The sequence below is a fragment of the Onychostoma macrolepis genome, chromosome 15, assembly GCF_012432095.1.
Source record: "Onychostoma macrolepis isolate SWU-2019 chromosome 15, ASM1243209v1, whole genome shotgun sequence".
Classification (NCBI taxonomy): domain Eukaryota; kingdom Metazoa; phylum Chordata; class Actinopteri; order Cypriniformes; family Cyprinidae; genus Onychostoma; species Onychostoma macrolepis.
The window spans coordinates 23,425,524-23,448,307 of NC_081169.1; the positions used below are offsets into that span (position 1 = coordinate 23,425,524).

The 22,784-nt window shown below is 37.9% G+C and overlaps 1 protein-coding gene across 15 annotated transcripts in view; it reads right to left on the reverse strand.

The window, feature by feature from the left end:
* mecom (MDS1 and EVI1 complex locus) overlaps positions 1–22,784 on the reverse strand; it is a 169,792-nt gene that overhangs the window by 20,229 nt on the left and 126,779 nt on the right. For 5 of the 15 annotated variants that reach the window (XM_058799824.1, XM_058799815.1, XM_058799820.1 and 2 more), the window contains exons 3-7: positions 6,621–6,737; positions 2,032–2,134; positions 1,706–1,952; positions 1,205–1,352; positions 579–759 (exon numbers count right to left, since the gene is read on the reverse strand). In XM_058799824.1, the coding sequence (XP_058655807.1) occupies positions 579–759; positions 1,205–1,352; positions 1,706–1,952; positions 2,032–2,134; positions 6,621–6,737 (796 nt within the window). Of the gene's footprint in view, positions 1–578; positions 760–1,204; positions 1,353–1,705; positions 1,953–2,031; positions 2,135–6,620; positions 6,738–8,311; positions 9,905–22,784 lie in introns of those variants that run through there. The other 10 variants (XM_058799827.1, XM_058799823.1, XM_058799829.1 and 7 more) reach the window with 4 other exon arrangements.

The window sequence follows — 22,784 nt, forward strand, 5'->3', positions numbered from 1 at the left end:
TAAAGACAACATGAAATCAAAAATGACCCTATTTTATTTCTTAACACATATTCCTGTTCTTATTGTGCATGATTTATTAGTGTAAAAATTAGTTTTTATAAAAAAAAAAAAAAAAACAACTCTTCTCTGACTGCCACTTTTCCCAATCCAATAAATTCCAGGTCAATACCAACATATTTTTTCTACCTCAATATTCTGTTTTTCTGTGAAATGCGTCACATTTTAGAAGTAAAATGGGTTGTGAATGCTGTTTCATGTTGACTTTAAAACATGCAAGATAGGGATTATAGACCGATTTGAAATGAATATAAGTGCTGGATAACCCAGGCCAGCTGGAGAGCTCCACCAATCTTTCAAAAACAGATTAAAAAAAAAACTTTAAAAAAATCTATTTATGTTTATTCATTTGGTGGATCCAAAGTGAGTTACAGTGCATTGAAGGTATACTTGTCTTTAAATACCAGTTGAGGCAACCAATCTACAATCAAAAATTTAAAATTTGGCGGGAATTTCAAAAGGATGCTGGAGCTCTCCAGCTTTGCAGTGTGGTGTTCAGAGTAGAAAGCATGCGGACTTACATATGAAGGGTCTGAGTGACTTACATATGAAGGGCTTGACGGAAGAGTGGATGTGTTTGTGTTGTTTAAGGCCCGAGGAGGTGGCGAAGGTCTTGCCGCAGTCGGGGCAGGCGTGAGCTCTCGCCCCCACGTGCTGAGAGCGAATGTGCCTCTGCAAGTTACTGGGGTCTGTGAACACCTGCTGGGTAAAGAGAGAGAGATATAGGGACAAAGTTTACGTACACAGCCTATAGACAGCAGGAATCATATTGGAGTGGATCTCAAGTGGTTTTGATTGGACATCAAAGTGGCCATCCGAAAGTACCAGAACTGATTATTGTACAAAAGTAAACAAAAACGTTATTGTAAACAAAGACTGACACCTATAGGTTCATGCTTATGAATTTGCTCTAACTGGACATAAAACCTTTGAAGTTAACAACAAAAAATGTTCTCTATTTTTATGATAAGGCTATTTATTTTGCTATCCTAACTATATATGATTAAATAGTTAGTTGCTTTTTATTAATTGCATTTAAAACAGGTTTTCCATGGTGGAATTATTGTTGAGTTTGAGGTAACAGAAGGTGTGTTACAGTAAGAGATGCCTGTTTTTGCACACGTCTTTTCTAATATCTGGACTCTACCTTTGAGCAGTTTTCACATTCATAATGCTTGCCGCTGTCATGTGACATTTGGTGGCGAATCAGGTTTGATTTCCAGTTGAAGGCCTTCGGACACTGATCACATTTATATTCCCTCTCATCGGAGTGAGACAGAGAGTGAGTGTCCAGACTGAGACAGACAGAAAAAGAGAAAGACAGAATTATCAGATTTGAGTGTGTTTTGGTAGAAGCATGTACAAAACAAAACAAAACAAATAAAAATTAAATAAAACGGCAGTTTTAAAATAAAATAAAAAACAGCAGTGTTTTCAAATAAAATAAAAAAACAGCAGTGTTTTAAAAAAAAATAAACAAAATAAAACAGCAGTGTTTTCAAATAAAATTAAACAAAATAAAACAGCAGTTTTAAAATAAAACAAAACAAAATAAAACAGCAGTGTTTTAAAATAAAAAAACAAAAACAAAATAAAACAGCAGTGTTTTAAAATAAAATAAAATAAAACAAAACAGCAATGTTCTAACCTCTGGGCATCAGGAAAGACCTGCTCACACTCTTTACACTCCTGTGGGGAGCGGGGTAAGTTCAGGGGGTGAGTGTGTAAGTGCAGCGGGTCAAGATCAGGATCGTCCGCTGCGCTGGGCAGACCCTGCTTAGACAGCTTGAATCCGGAGGAAGGCGGGGTACCGCACGCATGCTTCTGATGGTCCAACAGCTCCGAACCAGACTCAAAGTTCAGGTCACAGTCCTCACAACGGTATTGACGCTCCTCTGCAGGACAACAGAATGAGTGAGTTAGCAAGCGTACAAGTTTGTGTGTGTGTTTATGTGTGTATGAGTGCAAACTCACCGTGTATGTCTGGAGCCATGGTCTCACATGAAAAATCCTCAGCCTTCATGAACAGTAAGAGTTCCTCACCCGGCTGGACCTCTCGGACCACACGGTAAAAGATCTAGAGAGAGATAGACAGATGTTTAACATGGGAGAGAATACTGATGTTTAATGAACACTACTGTTTAATGTTTTTTTTTTTTTAAAGAAAAGATATTCAGCAAGGACACTTTAAATTGATCAGTAAATTCATTTATAATGTTATCACAGTTTCTATAAAAAAAAAAAAAAATCTTCGTTAATATTAATGAGCCAAGTTGTTCGAAAACATATGTTCTATTCAAAATAAACTTTCTTATAAACTAATCTTATAAATAATCAAACTTGACATTATTAACAAATCAGATTTTAGTGTCAGTTCAGTATTTTATTACATCACAATTACTTTTTATTTGATCCTCAGGATTTTCCAAATGGTGGAGCGGTCTGTATTTTAAGGAGCATGTGAAATAAAAAAATAAATGATTTCAATTGACAATACATTTTGATGGACAAACAATGATGGGAACCTGAGCTTGAGCGTGTGTGTTTGAAAGAGACGGTGTTAAAGAATCCGAATGGAGACCTATCTGTTTGACACACACACACTTCCTGCGTGAACACAATAGGTAGTGGGAGAAACAGTTGTGTTATTTGGATGGTGTTATTTTTGGCAAGCCTTGAAGGCATAAGACGGCTCACTTCCTGTTCAGTCTGGTGGTGACATTTCAGCGTTCTTATTAGAGATGTCACACAATCAGACAGACACGCACAAAAACTCCTGATAATATGATAAAGACAACAGAGAAGTGGAGACCCCTTGGAAACACCATGGTCATTATGTGTGTGTGTGTGCGTACAAGGCCCAGCAGGCCGCGGGGGACACGGAGGGACCGAGTCCTGCTCTATTGTTTAACAGGAGAATACAGGGAACTAGCAGGACCCTCAAGACAACATGAGAACGGAGTCTCTCTCACACACTTTCACGGCCCGTCTACCCCTTCTGGTGCCTTCCTGCAGATCTCTGATATCTTGTACTTGTAATGTCACAGCCAACCCTCTTTCTGTGAGTGTGTGTGTGTGTTTTTATCGCACACACTCACGCACAAAGACAGGGAGCAAAGGGCCACAATAATATTGTGAGTATGAGACAAAGGCAAAGCTGTTCAAACGTGGTGTGAGGGGCCGTGGGGTGAATGATATGGGCACACACACTCATACAACTTGTTGGCCGGGGACGCAGCGGGCCAGCCAATGCTCAGAGATCAGGGGAGTTTAATGGGCATCACTCCTGGCAACCCATCCTGGGCTGTGCTCTGGTTCTTCAGTGCCAAGGGTGAGTGCCAACCTGCGAGTCTTTTCAGATGCCACAGAAGTGTGTGTGCTCGAATGCATGCACACCCTAACACACACTGTTCTGAAGATGAATGCTCATTATCGTGAGGACTTTTGAGTGGTAACCACAACAGAACGTTATATATCAGAACGAGTAAGAGAATGTTACTACAGCTAGACAATATTGACCACAGAAGTTAGCTAGATCTGAAAAATTCACACGATGTTTAAAAAAGCAAAATAAAATGATTAAAATATTAATATCTAACTACAGTGTAAAGGAATAAAAAAATGCATTAAAATATATAGTAAATGTACTAAAACTAACTACTAACTAAATAAATCCATGGACATATAAGTGTTATATAATAAAATTGAATTCTAAAATGAAATGAAATTAAATGAAATCACTCACTTCCTGGATGTTCCCAAAAGGTAAAATCAAATGAAGTATATGCATATAAATATATAGAAATATGAAAATAATTAAATTTAATATAATGTACTAAAATACAATATAATACAGTAAACAGTAAACATACTAAAAGCAAATAAATAAATTACAAACACACACCTCGGAAGTTTCCAAAAGAAATTCATAATAATAAAAATAATTAATGTATAAATAAATAATCATTTTTACGGCACGTCCTCATTGGATAGCTAGGTAAACGTGTGAGTGTGTCTGGGTTAGGATGTCTGGCAGTTTCAGGTTAACTGGTAAGTGAAGGTTGTAAACTTGTAAACTTTCAGTGCTTATAATAAAAGATTGAGTCAACTGAGTCTACCTTAAACACACAGTCAACAAAGCAGGCCTCTACCATACCTAGACCTCAATGTACATGGAGAATTAATATGACCAATTGTGACTTATACTGAACCACAGAAGACAAATCCTTAAACATTTATCATCAGGGCTTATCCAAGGGCTTTTTTCCAAGACTTTAAGATGCACAGGCACTTGCACTTGACTTTGAGGGCACTAGATAATCGTTACCTTGACTTCAGCGATTACTGAAGCAAACAGCGCAACACTTTCCTCTCCAAGTAAGAGAGGTCACTTGATATACAAGCACCGCACACACACACCGACTCACATAGCTGGGCTCTATTGTGTAAGTGTCTATGAGAAACGGATGTTAGTCGACTGATGTCCTGATAAACAGGTCCATTAGATCCTTCGTTCAGCACTGTAGGAATGAAAAACACTCTTACACCGACCAACGCCTCACACTGAAATCCCCCTTTCCCCTTCCCCAGGTCCAGTGAAAAGGTGACGAGTGATAAACTGGAATAATCGAACAATTAACATTCCTTGTGTCCAAGTCGATCAATATCTGTCCAGCAATGGATTTTCTTCCTGTTAATTGTTCTAGGTAACACTTAAACTAGGAATATTTAAGCATTAAATAGCTTAACACTTAAATGACGAGTGTTTTGTTTCACGCTAATTTTCAACTTTTCAATTTTAAATAACTATTTAAGCATTAAACAGCAACATGATTAAAATTCATCCAAACAATTTGGTTCATTTTTCTGGATAACATCTTAAAGAATAAAGGAAAGCTGTAAGTGAAAACAGAGTGGGATCGGAAAAAGAAGAGCACATTCCTTCACCTCCACGCAGCCAAAATCTATTCTTTATGAAAACTGATAACGGTCAGTCTTTTGTATCTCTCTCTCCAGGTTTTGTCGCTATAAGGAGGTACAGCGTGATTATAAAAACATGTGGGATGCCGGAAGCCATAAAGTCTAAGCCCAACTCTTTGTTATGACAAGGTGTCATAGTTTAACAATTATGGCCCATATCATAATGCTGTGTCTGAACAGGTTCTCTTCCTCTCTTTCTCTCTCTCTCTTCTAGTTTCTCTTTATGTAAACCTTTAGAAAAGTCAAATATTTGGAAAATCTAGACCTCCCAGCCATCACATTGTCCTGCTTTCTCATCGTTCACGTAGTGGTCAAACGTTAAAAACACACTTTAGATTGAGAAACGTTTTGATTTGATTCTTCTAGTGGATCTCACTTTGCAAAGTTGAATATGAAAAATACAATTGGCCTGTTTATCATGTGAATGAATCCTCAGCATACGTCATTTCACTTGAAAAGGCAGACTGGTGCTTTGAGAGTTCTTTGTTATCTGTAGACAGGCAAATGGTAAATTAATTTCATAATCACTGAATATCTCACTGTGTGATTTGGATGTTCAGAAGGGTGTGATATCTCCAAAATAATCCTGATAGCATGAATTGATGGCATGATTATTGTTTTGTCAGATTTAGCTGGCTGTGCTGTGTAGTGGTTCAAGAAAGCACAACAAAACTTCAACTCCATTTAAATCCACTTGTCTCTAGTCCAGATCAATGCAGTCTGGATTAAATCCAGTCCATCTATTCTAATCTCAGTTTACTCCAGTCTGGTCTAATTTGCTTTAACTAAACATAATTTAATTTAGTTTGACTCAGTTTGCATCATCTTAATTTATTTCAGTCCAACTCAAATTTAATCCTAAACTCATTTGAATTAAATCCAGCTCAACTTGATTTAACTTTATTTAACTCAGTTTAATCCAGTACAACTCAAATCAATTTAATCTCAATTCAACTCAGACCAACTCAACTCAGTTTACAATATAACTTAATCCAGTCAAACTCGGTTCAGTATAACTCAGTTTATCTTAATCCAACTACTCAGTTTCTCTTCAAATATGGACTTAAAACTTTAAAAGTCGCCTTTTAAACACACAAAAATGACAAACTAACCTCACAGAATTGGTTTAACCTTTTAAGGAAGAAAATAAAAAATAAAAAGTAAACAGTAAAATTTTGTGGTGTGTAAAATACTGCGAATAAAAGCTGTGAATTTATGGAAGTGACTCATTCTCTTTGTCTTCTCGCTCTCTTTCAGAGTCTCTTTCTAACTGTCTTTCACTCCATAAGGATTCAGGAATTTGTCGTCCCTCATATCCGAGTGCAAAGATACAAAATGTGTGATTATCATCATGCTTGACCGAGAGAGTGCGTGTGGGTGTGTGTGTGATCCTGGCCTGTGGTCCTTCACGCTGCAGCCAAGATACAAAAGACCAAAACACAAAAACACAGCGACACACACATCGAACGAGAATGCAGAAGGAATCTGCTATTAAAGATAGCAGAAACACCTTTAAACACTTCATTATGTCGGCCATGCAGGTGCTTTGAGTGTGTGTGTGTGTGTGTGTGTTCTCCACGTACCTGCTCATGTATCTGGCAGGCTGTGAGGTTGTGTTGGTGGGTGGATGGAGAGATCTGGACGTGCCTTAGCCAGCTCCTGCTATCACACACGCTCCCATCCAAACCTGTCTGCTCGCCCTGAGAGAGAAAGAGAAGAGAGAGAAAGATCAGTCTTTGATCTTGAACTTTTACAGATTACTGTGCAGTGACTAAAATCTCATGCCACCCACTGAGGCTTAGAAAACGGCGATACAGATAAGTCTAACTTATCGACACACACACACTTTCTCTAGAACACTCACACACGCTCTGACAACATCTTCTTCACACACTTCACTTCTCTCCCTCTCTCACAGACTCTTCACCTTTGCTTTTTAGTCATCAAGCGAATGTCACAAACAAAACAACATTCTTAACTTCATTTTAAACATCATCTAGTGGCTCAGCTCACTGACATCTGTTCAAGTAAGTTTTACACACCAACACCACAGTGAATTTTTTTTTGCATTTGGTGAAGTATTGTTTTGTGAACCAGGCCTAAAAAAATAAATATAATTTATACATTTTAATACCTAGTTGGTAGTTCTCTAGTTTTTCAGCAAATACCCATAGCAAACAATATAAAGGCTTTACAATACATTTAAAATACAAAAGGCAATGCTTTGAAAGGTTCTAAATTGCAGATCTGCATGCAAACCAAATGATTTAGCAAAGACACAAATATTTAACAAAGACACAGACTTTCAAGTCTGCCCAATAACAGTCTTCACATCACTACATTTTCTGCCAAAATTCTCGAAAAAAAAAATAACAACGGGGTTTTATCTTTCACAGAGCTGCCAGACTAATATTACAGTCCGTACAAACTTTCTCTCTCGCTCTTTCCGTGATGTGAAACAAATATGCACACATTATTAACGGATAAAAAACGGGACAGTTGCATTTAAGTGCAAACTAAACATTTCTTTTATATTTAGGCTTTGAGTTTATGTAGTTTGAAGCCAAACAAATCCACCGCGCGCAAACTCACCCCCTCCCAAACAACCCTGATCATCTCCTCACCATCTCTCTTTTTCAAAAGAAATATAAAAACAAATAATAAATCAAATAAATAGATAAAAACAAAATGTCAGAAAATAAACAGGAAAAGTGATATAAACAGCTAAAGAAAGTGTATTACAATGGTTTAGAAAGATATTGTTAAAACAATGTGTTTTTGTAGAAAAAGAAAAAAATGTTTTATTACTACAAACTAAACTCGTAAAACTAGAAACATTTGTCAGCTGTAATAACTTTCAGTTTTATTTTCTATTGTTTTGTGATGAGAACCCATCTGCTAGGCCACTTTTATTGAACAAAATTCATTTCATTTGAAAAACGATGCAAACAATTGTTTAAAACAAAAATAAAACGTGAAATATCGCTCAGAATATAAGTTTCAACGGAAAAGGCAATAAAATGTTACTCAGGAAAAAACCCAAAATACTACAAAAGTACAAAATCTATAGACAAATAAAAATGAATAAATAAAAAGCTAGAGATATTAGCGACACACAATGCATTTAAGCGTTACGCTTCAGAGCAAAGAACCAAAGCCCTTCGTTCGATACAATTAAACAAGTTCAAAGGTGAAGGATGAATGGAATTTTATTTGACCATTAATTCGCGGCTTGTCAGAGAGAAACGTTGATATAAGAACATAAACCGCCTACCTTAAGAACTCCACGGAAATCTCACTGGGAAGAATGAATCAATGAAACGGCACCCAAAAACTCACAGCCCCGAATGAAGCTCGTACGCGACCGCTGTGTTTTGCGGCATGTATCCCGTGTCTCTTGCTGAAGAAAAAAAAAAATCGCTGTCTCTCTCCTCTCGGTTTGCTCTTATCAAGCGGACGACACGCTAAATTTCCCCGCGGACAAAAACTTTGTCCAACTTCAGTCTGTTCCTCCGCGAATCGTGCGGCTGAAAGTCCCCAGGTGTCGCTCTGAGTGACTGGCGGTTTTATTCACTGTCCCTCTTTCTGGCATCGGATCGCGAGTGAAAGAGTGTGAAAAAGAAACAGAAACAGAAGGACGGCGAGGATCGTCCACCTACACTGATCTGAACGTGTAGGAGTGTCTCTGTCTGTCCCGTTCCAGTGGATCCTCTCTTGTCCCATGCGAGGGAGATGCGCTGAGGAGGAGGAGGAGGAGAAGGATGAGGAGGAGGGGGGATCTGTCTCGCGTGTCCACCGGTCGGAAGTTGCGCGAGGCTCCCCCACGCTCGCGGAGAGGCGAGGTCAGCGCGAGGTCGGGACGGGGCTGCTCGTGGATAGACCCGAATTTCCCCGCTTTGATGAAGCCATCCAGTAATCACGAAATCAGCGGCGTTTTCCCTCCCCGCTTGCTTCGCTCGCGAAAACGAGGGAGGCTCGTGCAAGTGAAAGTGCACAGAGGTGCAACTCTGTTAGATTGTTTTCTTTAAGACTAAATGGCGTGCAATTAACATTACGATTAATTTAAGAAGTAACATTTACGTTTAGCTTTAGTAAACACCAAAAGAGCGACTTTAACTTTTCAAATAATTATTTTCTTATTTCCCCCCTCATGCACAATACACCTGCTCCTAGCCCACGACTGAATACGATAGGAAAAATAAATTCTCTCCCATCTCTTCACACACACACACACACAAATCAAAATGCATTATTTCACCAAACAGTTTTTTTATTTGTTATTATTAAATCGCAAACTTCACGTTTTTTATGAGAAGGAAGACTTTAACAACATCTCTATAAAATTAAATTATTTTTTATTTTATTTTTTTATTTTTCATTCAATACAGACATTAAGCGGTTATTTTAGATTCACGTTTTGTTTGGCATTAGCCTATTTGGCCTATTTATTTATTTTTTTTAATCTAGCGAACTATATTTAAAATAAAGATTATTCAAGTGGTTTAGCAATTAACACTCTTTTTTAGTTTCTAAAGAACTTTAGAACTTGAACGATCTCATATTGCATTAGTCCCTTATTTTTAAGAGTGAGACTTTTAGAGTCCAGCGCATGTAAGAAGCGCAATCCATTGACGGGACTCTAATGACTCTGATGAAGATGAATATGTCTCCCTGGCCTATCTTTGACATTGAACTCAAGGTCTAGATAATGTCCATTGTTTAATGAAATCGCAGGGCAGAAGCGGAGGAAGGACAGGAAAAATCATGTGTAAATACGGCGGCCCTCGCCAAAGATTCCCATACACCCGCGCTCCTTGAGAACCGCAAAGAGACCCCGGTCCGCCGCGCATCGATTTCCTGCCATTCCTCGACTTGTCCATTGTTGGAAGCCTTTTTAATTTAGCCATAAATTGGGAAAGCTCAAGCTATGAGCTGTTCTATTTTCTCCCTGTCAGGATGAGGGATTTGGTTTATGATGCATTGTGTATTAAATACAAGTAATCTGGGAAAGTGATTGCCTGGCCTCGCCGGGGTCTGATGGAGGCTGGTGATAGAGGCTCCTCAGCTGAATTGTTCTGAAAAGGAGGAAGCGATAGCAGATAAACAAAAAGGGCCGGTGGTATCTGTACCAAGCCAGGGGTAACACGGGGTAAGAGAGCCCACGGGGCAGGGGCAACTCCTGGAGCGTCACTTCGCACCTCTCCGGTAGATGGCGTAGTGAGCCGGGTTTGAAAACTTTCCGCTTTCCGCAGGAATGAAGTTGCATTTTTTTGCATTGGTGACACGTTGTTTAATGTCATGTGTGTAGGAAAAACCTGCAGGCAGTATTTGAATGGGCACAAATGTTTAATTCGATAGATTCGAGGAGTCTAGAGACTGTATTATTTAGAGAACTGCCCGCCTCTCGCTCGCTCGCGCTCTCTCTGGAGGGAAGCGCATCAGTCAAGCGCGGAGCTGTGGAGCTACCGAGACCGGGAGTCATTTCTTTTCACGGCTGCGAAATTGCTGCACACAACGCCGTACACATTAAGGCGTCAAATTGCTAGATGGAACATGAAAGATTCAGTTGTATTGCCTCCAAATAGAAAATCGCCTGAACGACCTACAATGCAACTCGACGCTTAACCATGATTGAATTCAATAAAACTGAATTTAATCCGACTTTATAATGAATTTATTAAATAAAAGCACTATCATTTAGATAGTAGATTTTTTTTTTTTTTGTTTGGGTGTTTGTTTAAACTACATGTTACAGCTGACTGCACATGGATCAATGACAAATTGCTACAAATATCAGAGATGATTTCTTGGGAGAAATCCTTTAAAACAATCAAGTTTAAAACACGTGCCATGTTAGTAATCATGTAGTCTTTGACTCTGAAAATGTGGTGATGTAACAAGTAAAAAATACTAAAATAGGCCTACAATATTTTCAAAATTATTAGGCTACTTTTCAAAAAGTTTTCAAACGTTTTTGTTAAAAATATTGATTACAAATATTTTCTCAATTCCTTAACCTGAACAAAACTTTCATGTTTCATAAAAATGATATAGCTATGTGATTGCCTAGATATTACATAATAACGACTTAATGTAGGCTACTTTGACAGAGGTTGAGGGTGCAAAGAGGTCCTCTCTATTTTATGGTTTTCTTGTCACATGACAAAAAATGGCTTCCTGCACGTTTGGTACGCCTTGTTTTATTTTATTGACATTTTTAAGTATTAAAAACATTTTAAAACAGAATTGCTTTAGGCCCTCTGATTATTTTTAAATATATAATAAATGATTATACCAAGCTACTTATGCCAACATTTCTTTATTTTTCTTTCAAAATATTCGATATTTAAATTAAACTTTTTTCCCCCCTCCTTTCTACAATCGGATAGTTACACCACCTAACATTTTTTACTTTAAGTGCAACATTAATATTAAAATCACATTTAATAGGCTACAGAAGTTCATCAAATAAAAGTTTTATTGAAGCCATTGAATTGCTTCATTTTAATGTGTTTTTAATTAACCTCATAGATTAGGAAAACGCGAGTCACTTCATTGACCCGTATAGCCTAACAATTAATAACTACAAAACATGTTGTGATCGAAGCATTTCGGAGAATTTTAAATGTTTGGCGTTTTATAAACTCTTTGAACAGAATAACAAATTAAAATGACATCTTTTTATTTATTTATTTTTTGAGAAAGCGCTTTAAAGTTGTTTCAAAATGTTCTTGGTCACGCTTGTTTTATTTGTTTGTTTGTTTTGGAGCGCTTTAAAGCTGCATCATGTATTTTGTTTCGCTACATAAAATCAGTATGCTAAAGTTTGGATTCAGCTACGCGTCCACCGTTCCCCATTCAAGGCGCAATAGTTTGGCAGGCAGGCAGCGCCGCAGCTCGGATTTGTTTATTTGCAGAGAACTAGCGCTGGACCGCGCGCATTAAGCCGTTAGCTAAAGTTGTGCGGAGGGGAATCCCAGATGGGCGAGAAACTGACGCCGGGAAGGAGCTGCTCCCCGCGGTCTCCCGCGGCCCTGGAGTCGCGCTCTAATGGAAACACTGTGTACGAGATGCATTCCAGCACATCCTAACGGGAAGGGGAGAGAAAAGGAAAATATCGCAGCCAAATCCACATGAAATAGTTCAACCATTCATCGAGATAGACCTCCCATTGACAGGAGCGAAAAGCTGCATTAAGCTTGCACCGCGCCTCCCTGCAGACGCTGGACTCCACAACCAGCTATTAATTTAAAGCGCGGGGCCACTCAATCAATGGCTCAACCAAAACTCATTTAAAACTGCTCCAACCGACCAATTTAGAGCCCGGGGCTGAGACTCCTTACCACTTAGTCATCTTTTGTTTGCCTCTAATAGCTTGAAAATCTAATGAAAACAGCTATATAATGTTCTTAAACGTGGCTAGTTTACGTTTCAAATAGACTCATGAGAACAACGTCATCGTCAACAGCATTAATAAGGGGATGTACATAAATACTGCAATTCATTTGGACAATTTCATACGCCTAGTCTATGATGAACATGTTTTCGGCTTCTGAATTAAAAGTGTTGTGTTGATACTTTTGTGAGGTAAAGTACAAACATGTAGATAGAACTGTCAGGACATTGTAAAAAAAAAAAAAAAAAAAAAAAAAATTAAAAGGCTGAAATAAATAATGACTGACATTAGTTTGTCAATCATTTGTTCTTAGTTCTTAAGTAGCCTAGTTAAGTGACTTGTTTAAAAATAAACCAAATTAATTTTTCCACCAAATTCAAATGTGAAGCATCCGAGGCATGCAGGAATCCATGCTGAACTTCACGTGACAAGAAAAACATAACACAGAGAAAAGCCCTTTGACTGCATGTCAAAGTCATTACGTTTTTAGTAATATCACTTTTCGGAAACGGCACATTCTGTTCATGTCAAATGGAGCAAACTTAAGAAAACTTGACTCAAATCGAATGATATTTAGAAAAAATTCAACTTAAATATGTTCACACTCACATGCATTTGGGTTGCAAAAAAAAGAAAAATTTGTAATTAGCATTTATTTTAGTACATGATGGCTACACCATTTGACATTTCAAAATCAATCAATAAATTCTTTTTTTGTTTGAAGTGGTAAAAAGGTTTTTCAAATGTGAAACCAACATGGATGCAAATATTGTTTCTACTTTTTTCAGCATTTTTCTTTTGCAACAAAACCAAAATAATTAAGCATAAAAAATAAACAAATACCATCAAAACTTGACAAGATGATTGATTAAGTATGGCACGTCTGTCAGTGCAATTCTGCATGTTTTGACATTTAAAAAAATATTGCAAGTGTGGCACACAAAACTGCCACTCTTCTCCATCTGTATCCCTAAATAAAACACTCTTGAGGGGCTTTGAGAGCTCTCTTTCCTAACACCAACCAATTACCATTAAAAGAGAAGGGAGGAAATGAAAGTGGAAAAATGTAAATAAAAAATTTCCTCGGATCTGGAAGTAGACCCGTAGCGTGTGTGTTAATCTCCACCTCGGTAATTTGGTTCTCTGAGAGAGGTACCGCATCCCCGCTGCTGCGCCCTGCGTGCCATAAATCACAGCTTTATGTGGACGGGGTCAGCGCGCCCCCCTCCTCCGAGGTGCCCTGGCTTAGTCCATCGCGCCTGCGCTGTGTTTACCCTCTCACCCGGTCCCTGGCTCGCTCCTAATTATTTAAGATTATTTTCATTCGCCAGGGTCACAGAGAAAGAGAGAGAGAGAGTGTTTCTGCCGTCTATTTCAGGAGTACGTTGTGTTGAATTAGTACCCCATCATCTTGGCCCCGTCTGTGCAGTCTCACCCGTCGCGTCCCCTGCGGGCCCTGGGGCCCGAATGCATGACGAGGGGCCTATGTTTCATCTCCAAGCACACACACATCCAAGTGAAAACAAAACTGGCTGAGCTCCCAAAACTTCCACCTACATGCTGAATAATTTAGTCTTTATATTTGAAGAACAACCGCGTGGAACGAACAGCTACCACAGATTGATTGTTTAAATGCAATATGCGCCACTTTATTGCAACATCACACATCTTCAATTCATCATTAAGAGCCTAAAAAGTTGCTGCGGTCTTCTCAGGAGGATCAGTTAGTACAAGCATAATTTATGTTTTGGATACGAAACGCGTTCGTGTAAGTGGCGGGACCCACTGCGCCAGACGTTCGGGTGCGAAACAGATAGATTGTGTTCTCTGGCTAACATGAAGTTAATTGCTTTGACAGCGGGAATGACAAGACGTGACTCGGGCGCAATAACACAGGCCGGCCTAAAACAGAACCAGTAGTCTGCAGCACAATGCGCTATTCAAACCGTGAGACTTATAGGGGCCACGGGGGGATGCGTTTTTTTTTCCTCAAAAACATAGGTGGGAAGTGCTGGACTTGTATTCACACCGTTGATTTTCGGGGTTGAGAAGTCTCTCCTGAAGTGTGGCCTCAGGCACCGCGCGGCACACAGCCGACCGTTGGAATGTGCCACCTCGGGGGGACGGGGGAAAGGAGGAGTTTATGATAGGGGGCTGCGGTAATCACAGATACTTCCCTTTCGTTTCCACACACACACACACACGTCCCAAACTGTATTCCGGGCCATGGGGTGCGATAAAGTCGGCAGCTGTGTCAGAGGTAACGTTTTTAAAACATAAATTAGGTGAGGCGGGAGAAGCGTACCTAAAACGCAACAGGACATGCTGGAAATATCAACTTCATTTACCACAGTAAAACACACACACACACACACACACACACACACACACTCACACACATAGACATCTCAGTGTTTTGAAGGGTAATAACCCTATAAAGCCTACTATATTATATTTAATATGCAAATTTCTGTGGCCTCAGTAGGATCAAAACTTTGCTGAAAATCCTGTTGTCTACAATCTACTACTTCCATTGATTGATAGATAATATATTTTTAGCAAGTAAAAGGCCTTTTAGGATAATTTAAAAAACGTCCATCTTTAGGTTGTGGTACACGTTCTTTTTTTTTTTTTTGCTGTGAAATCTTTAGTAAACACAAGTATAACTTTTATATTGTCAGTAATATTTCAAAGTGAAGCAACTTGATTATTTACTTGATTATCCATACATAATTTTTTAGAATTCTGTTAAAATGTGAGTATCAAATATGGCATTTGAGGAATCTTTATCTCTTAATCTTCATTGTATTGCATTGAAACATGCATTTTATGAGCTTTCATCATAAAACTAAGCATTTAGATATCATACAGACAGTCGTTTTATTGGAGATACAGAGTGACAATTGATATTTATATGCATTTTATGTAAGTAGCCTGCTATTCTGTTAAAAAAATTGTCTAAATGTTCAATAAACTGTTCCATTTAGATTTTCCTGACCATTATTTTCACGTCAGGCTTTACAGGGTTAAAATCCAGTGTGCATCATCTTTAAAAGACTATTTTAATGCTAAAGTAGTAGAACGTACCACCTCAGATCCGAGGCGGGGGTGTTGAACATTCATTACGTTTATTGAGCTGTCCGAGAGCCTTTGATGTGTGATGCACTTGAGAGCTAACAGCAAGCTCTCCCGTACGCCGTGTCCAATTTAAAGCCTCATATTTAATATTTGAGAGATCGGCCTATCCGGTGTGCTTACCGGCAGAGGAACAGACACGCGCACACACTCAACACGCACCTTTATCGTAATGGGAAATTAGATACCACAAAAAAGGCTCATTACATCCACAGGCCGTCGCTCGGTGTCTTAAACCGAGCGGGAAATGAAATTCCTGTGGCCATTAAAACAGTCAGGTCTACGTTTTAATAATCACGCATGTAAGAGGCACTTAGCGCACGACGCAATCTTTTCAGCGCCACCCTTTAAACTGAAAAGCAAAAAAAAAAAAAACCTTTAAGGCTGCAAATGCAGGTGTTTCGGAGGCGACCGGCGCACACGTGTTACTGATGTGCTAACAGGCACGCGGCAGCAATTTTCATTTTGGCCTGCCACCATAATGCGTTCGCACCTTTTTAATTGCGAGCAAAAATCGCGAGTGCTAAAAGATCGTCAAATAAAAGCGCCATTCAGAAATGGAATTCAGATATTTCAAAAAGCCAACCGGATTATGTGCAGATAATGTAAATCACAGCCTATTAATGTAACATCATGTTTAGCTGTGATGCTCACTGTAGGCTTTAGAGAAAAAAAAGACCAATTTCCTCTACAGTCCTGTGATCTTTTTCTCCGATTGGATTCCTATAGGCTTTTTCGCATGGGCAACTTTTATTGACGACTTCTCCGAAGGCTATGTTTGAGAGTTTATCTAAGGAGCGTTTAAAAGGAAATGGACACCCTTTAGTTTAATTGCAAGCAGAACTAACCGAACGCAACATTTCAAAGAGGATAAAAAAGACAACTCGGCCTAATTAACTTGTCGCAGCGAGATTTGGTTACTCCTATTTAGAGCTTCACTGGTTTTCAGTAGCTTCAAAGGGGAGCAAAGTTAGAGTTGGTTTATATTTAACCCAGCAAGACACTGAAGCGCTGCGACACAAATGGCCACATGTTTGCGTTTATGAGTTTGTTTGTATATTAAATGTATGCAGAAACCCAAAGTTTTTCAGGAGATTCTATTCTTATGTTTTAGTCTGTGTGTGTGTGTGTGTGTGTTTGTGTGCGTTTGAACCAGGAGCTGATTGACTTGTCAGACATGGGCGTCAATAGTGCAGGTTTATTCAATTCCAGCCCAATCATGGAGGTGTCACATGCTTTTGGGCGGCGTGCGGGCACCGGGCAGGCCTGGCCTGATAAATCTGCTTTTATGAGGACCAGTTATAGCTTTTATGGCTGAATGTTAGAGAGACTGATTCAGTGATCAATCATGTGTGTGTGTGTGAGCGAATAAGACAACGGTGAGCGACACACACACACACACACACTCAGGTACAGGTGGATCGATGCTTATTGTGAGTTTGGGGTGATGGAACACTACTGGGATATGACTAGATCATCTCTCTCTCCCTCTTTATTTCCCTCTTTCCTCGCTCGTCATCTCTCCATCCTTCCAATATTTCACTCTTCCATCTTTTCTCTTGGCATAACTCTTCATCCATCTTTCATCGCGTTCTCTGCATTACTCACAACACCAAAGCTCTTTCCTCTGCTCTTTCTTTACATCGCTCTCTCTCTCTTTAGTCTTCACAGTGATGAAGTCCTAACACAAGAAGCTTCAGCGAACTTTACATAAACACACTCTCCTTACATAAACTAACATTGATACATTTCTCTTCCTCTCTCTTGTGGACGAACAACATCTGTAGTGCCCTGAAATATCGATTAGTACAGAAACAGGCTCACACTTATACATGCACAAACACACTGACCACACCAAAGACGGTAGTTTCCCTGAAGTTGTTGGACGGAGTTTGAAACAAAAGGCCAAAGAGAGAGAGGGGCCCTGCAGACGGAGAAACAGGAAACGGCTACTGATTACACACACATTCTCTTCTCATTAACACACACACACATTTCTACACACTCACCTCTCTTTAGATCCCACCTTCAAAGCGGTGCACTCCTGCACAGATCCTACCAGACACAGCTTGAACATCTTACACAACCACCACAGTTCATTTGTATTCATGCTAATAGTAAGGAATTTAATGTTTCTGATTTGACTTAATGATTTTGGTTTCTTATACATTTGAGTACTTTTTAGTACTTAGCTTTCTCGTACTTTGAAAATGAATTATTATAAAATTATTTTATAATATTATATAATAATAAATATATAATATTTTATAATAATAAATATATAATATTGTAATTCAAAATAATTTCATATATAATAAGACGATTAAAAAAAAACTTATGCTTATCAAAGCTGCATTTATTTGATAAAATATACAGTAAAAACGGTATTGTTGTGAAATATTATATTTCCTTTATATTATTATGTAAAATAACTGTTTGAGATAAGATTAGTTGTGATGACAAATTTGAATTTTAGCAGTTATTTCAGTCTTCATTATCACAGGATCCTTCAGAAATCATTGTAATATGCTGATTTGTTGCTCAAGAAACATTACTTATTATTATCAGTGTTAATAGTTTTGTAGAAACTGTGATACTTTTTTTCAGGATTCTTTGATGAATAAAAAAATTCAAAAGAACAGAATTGATTTGAAATAGAAATCTTCTTCATTATGAATGAATTTACTTTAATCGCTTTAATCAAATGAATGTGTATTTGCTGAATAAAAGTATTAATTTCTTTAAAAAAGTCTTTCTTTAAAACAGTATATAGTGCATATATAGTTTTTTTTATTAGAACAAAATCACTATCCAATAAACCAACACCAAACTACAGCATCACAAAGCCAAAAATATCTCACAAAAATCCATAAATATCTTGGTGTTAAGTTTCCCTTCAACCCGAAAGCCTAAATCTGTCAAAACATAACTCAGATCAGTCATACACAGAGACCCCGACTCCCTCTGCTTCTTTCCATCTCTCTATCAGTGAATAATCCTCTCCCTCCATCTGTTTATAAAGAGTGAAAGTTGGTCATTATGAAGACATGGAGAGTGTGTACACAGAGCGTCGGCTCCACTGATGAGCTCGCACTAAATATCTGTTTGTTTGACAAGAGAGCTGTCATCTCACTTTTTACTGTCCCACTCTTTCGTCTTCTTTTTCACTTTCTTGAGTTCTCGTTTTTCCTTGTATTGCAACTCTAACTCTTAAGCCTTGTACTTCATTACATTGTACATTACATTACATTTTATTACATACATAATAATTTAAAAAAAAAGTTAAGTGAACTTGACAATTCAATTAACTTATTTTTTTAATTATCATTTACTTAAAAATTTCAAGGCAACGGGTTTCCTCAATTTTTTTAAGTTAAGTCAACTTATCACTTTTTACAGTGTTGTTTCTTTCCTTTCTTCCTTCCTTCATTTCTTATCTTTCTTCCTTACTCCCTTTTTATTCTTTACTTAATTTCTCTTTCACCTTCTTGTTTTAAAGATCCCTTGTACATTCTTTTCTTTTTTCTTCCTTCCTTACATACTCCCCTTTTTCTTTTCTTTCTTTCCTCATTCATTTTGTACCTTTGTTCCTTCTTTCCGCTTTCCTTCCTTCCATCCTTATTTCTTTCCATATTTCCTTTTTTCCTTGCTTCCTTTTTCTTTCCCCATCACGTCCTTGCTTTAAGGAAATCATTCTTTCCTTACTCCCTTTTTTCTTGTTATCTTTCCTTCCTCGTTCATTCCTTACTTTTGTTCCATCTTTCTACTTTCCTTCCTTCCTTATTTCTTTCCATATTGTATTTCCTTTTTCTTTTTTCCTTGCTTCCTTTTTCTTTCTCCCTCACTTCCCATCTTCAAGGAAGTTCACTGTTTCCTTACATACTTCCTTATTTCTTACCGTCTTCTTTATGTCCTCATTCATTCATATTCTACTTCTGTCCTTTCTTCTTCCCATTTCCTTTCCTCTTTGTTTAATTCTTTCCACTTTTAAATCATCCATCTTTTCTTGCCTCCTTTTTCTTCCTTATTTCCTTCCATACTTCTATTCTTACCGTCTTCTTTCCTTCCTCACTTCTTGTCTTTCTTTGCTTCCTTATTCCCATTTTCCTTCCTCTCACAGGTTTTTTAGACACACATGCATGAATTTGGATGTAGGGCTCATGTTTATGATGTCATAATAAAGAGGAGTCAGAGGTTTATAAAGCGGTGTGTGTTTGGCTGAGCAGCTGTGAGGTGTGTGAGGGTTGGCTCATGTTTATGATGTACTTATGTCTGCTGGTCGCAGGTTTATGATGTATGCTGCAGCTGTACAGCACTTTAAAGTTTACCGCAGGCTTTAAGACCAGGTGTTATGTGGTCAAAAGGGATTCATGGAGAAGAAATAGTGTTTGGTTTGTGTCTGTATGAAATACGAATGGAATGTGTGTCAGTATATGTGTGTGTGCTATGTGTGAATGCATATGTAGATTTAATGATAGTACTTAAGGGTTTCTCTAACAATAAAACTAAAGGGGGTAAAGTCAAGAGAGACTGTCTATTCATAGCAGAACAATGAAGGTTTAATTGGTAATATGTTTAACAGTAAACACTTAAAGACGGCATTAAATGGCATTGTTTTCAACACATATAACTTACCGTTTCTTATTTTAAAGACAATAAAACTACAAAACTACAAAAAAACCTTTTCGGTTCAAAAGTTTGGGGTCGTTACAATTTTTTATTTTTTTAAATGCATTTATTTGATTAAAAAAATACAGTAAAAACAGTAATATTGTAAAATATTATTGTAATTTGACTGTTTTCTGTTTAAATATATTGTAAGATGTATTTTATTTCTGTGATGGGAAAGCTGAATTTTCAGCATCACTCCAGTCTGCACTGAGTCACATGATCCTTCAGAAATCATTCCAATATACTGATTTGCTGCTCGAGACACATTTCTTATTACTATCAATGTTGAAAACAGTTTAATATTTTTGCAGAAACATACTTTTTTTAAAGGATCCTTTGATGAATAGAGAGTTCAAAAGAACAGTATTTAAAATTGAAATCTTTTGTAAGATTATAAATGTCACTTTTGATCAATTTAATGCATCATTGCCAAGCAACAACAACTCCCTATGGTGACTGGTTTTGCATAGCTATCCATATATATATATATATATTTTTTTTTTTTTCCAGAAATTATACAAATCTAATTGAAAACTTGTATTTCCTGGTAACTTTAGGTTGTCCACTCTCATTTTTATCAAACAAGCAACCAAAACAAAAACTGTTATTATTACTCTTCTCTCTCACTTTCATTCAACCCCGCTTTGCATTTTTAGGTCAGGGTTAGCACACAAGAACATTCCCTGCACCTGAACATACACTCACATATAAATACATGCTTACATGCATAATGAGGAAAACTGCAGTGGAATATTGTATGCCATTACATGCACGAGAAGCCTGAGGCTGTCTGCGACACAGTGTGATGTGTGTGTCCAGCGCTTTTAGAGTGTAATCTAAGCGCTGATCAAATGCATGAGTGTATGTGTGTGTGTGTGTGTGTGTGTGTAAGAGCTCTTAATAGAACCCTGTCGCAGGGCTGCCAGAGTGAGAAACAAGCAGGGTAATGGATGACTGGAACCTCAGCTCCCAGAATTCCCTCTGGTGACCCTCGCCGGCCAGCCATGCCGCCTACGGCAACTCCACATAAAAAGGGAAGGGGAGAGAAAACGAGAGCGAAGGAGCAGGGAAAAAAGAGAGAAAATGTGGAATTGATGGGAACGAAAGAGAGAAAAAGAAAGAGAGAAACACAAGAGATATGTTGACAGTAAAATGGACAAAAGGCCTTAGAGCATGACAAAAAACATGATGTACATTCACGAGAGGAGAAAAATGCTATAAGGAAGACAATGAGAGACAAAAGAAGAAAACAGGGAGATATATCTGGGCTGGTAGTGTATGTGAGCATGTATGTGTTTATGTGTGTGTCTGTGATTGATGACACTGTGTGTTACTAAGAGGGGACCCATCACATGTGATCACATAAACACTTATTCAGTGTTTGTGGAGCTTGACGAGTCTGCACACTGCTCTGTGTGTGTGTGTGATTGATGAGAGAGTGTGTCGGTAAGTGATCTTTGAGCCTGACGTGGCTGAACGCTGCTTTGTGTCGTCACAGATATCACAAGAGCGAAAACACACACCATTAATCAAGCTTAATTAACTTACACAAAACCCTTTCAGTAAACCTGGGCACATCCAGGTCAGTTTTAAAAGTGAGTACCTTTCTAAATGCCATAATGCATGTGTGTGTGTGTGTGATTCAATTTGTCAGTCTGCTTGGGAAATGGCCTTCAAGAAGTCTTGTAGATAGGGTGGGAAATTATGCTACCAGCCAAATGCAGTTTTTTTTTTGTTTTTTTTTGTATTTGCTGTGATGTGCAATTAAAGCTTATCAGTGCATACTGTGCATAGTTACAATAATGCATAATAAAGTTTTTATGAATTTTTTTTCAGTCATTTTTTTTTTTTGCAGTGACATGCAACTAAGAAACACATCTTAAAGCCAAACAGACATGCACATTAATGTGCATATATTAATGTGAATGTCTGTTTGGCTTTAAGATGTGTTTCTTTAGTTGCATGTCACTGCAAAAAAAAAAAATGACTGAAAAAAAATTCATTCAACAAAACACAAAACAAGAAAAAAAAGCTAGTAAAAATCTAAGTGGCTGGTAAAATTGGACAGTTTTGCATTGGCAAAATGTTTATTTCCCACTCTGATTATAACACTTAACATTCAGTGTGTTTGTGTCAGAATTTGCATACCATATGTCCCCACAAGGATCATAAAACCTGAAATTAACTACACTGTCAGGACCAGCAAACATTAAATAAACGTACTAAATCATGAAAATCTAAAAATATTTATATGAGGGACAAATTCAAGTGAGGGAGATCAAAAATATCATAAGCTCAGAATAAAAACAGCAGTAGTCAAATGAAAGTCTCCATTCTCATGTGCCTCTGTCTAACTCTCTGACCCTGTCTCGCTCTTTCTCAATTTTAATTTTTTATTTTTTATATCTCCGTGGATGAGTTGATATCATAATAACGATGAGCCATGGAGAAAAACAGAATCTGCAACTGGGGAGAGTGATCAGTAAATGATGCATGTAGGTCCACATAATGAACTCAAATCCCTCAAACAGACCTCTTAAAGACA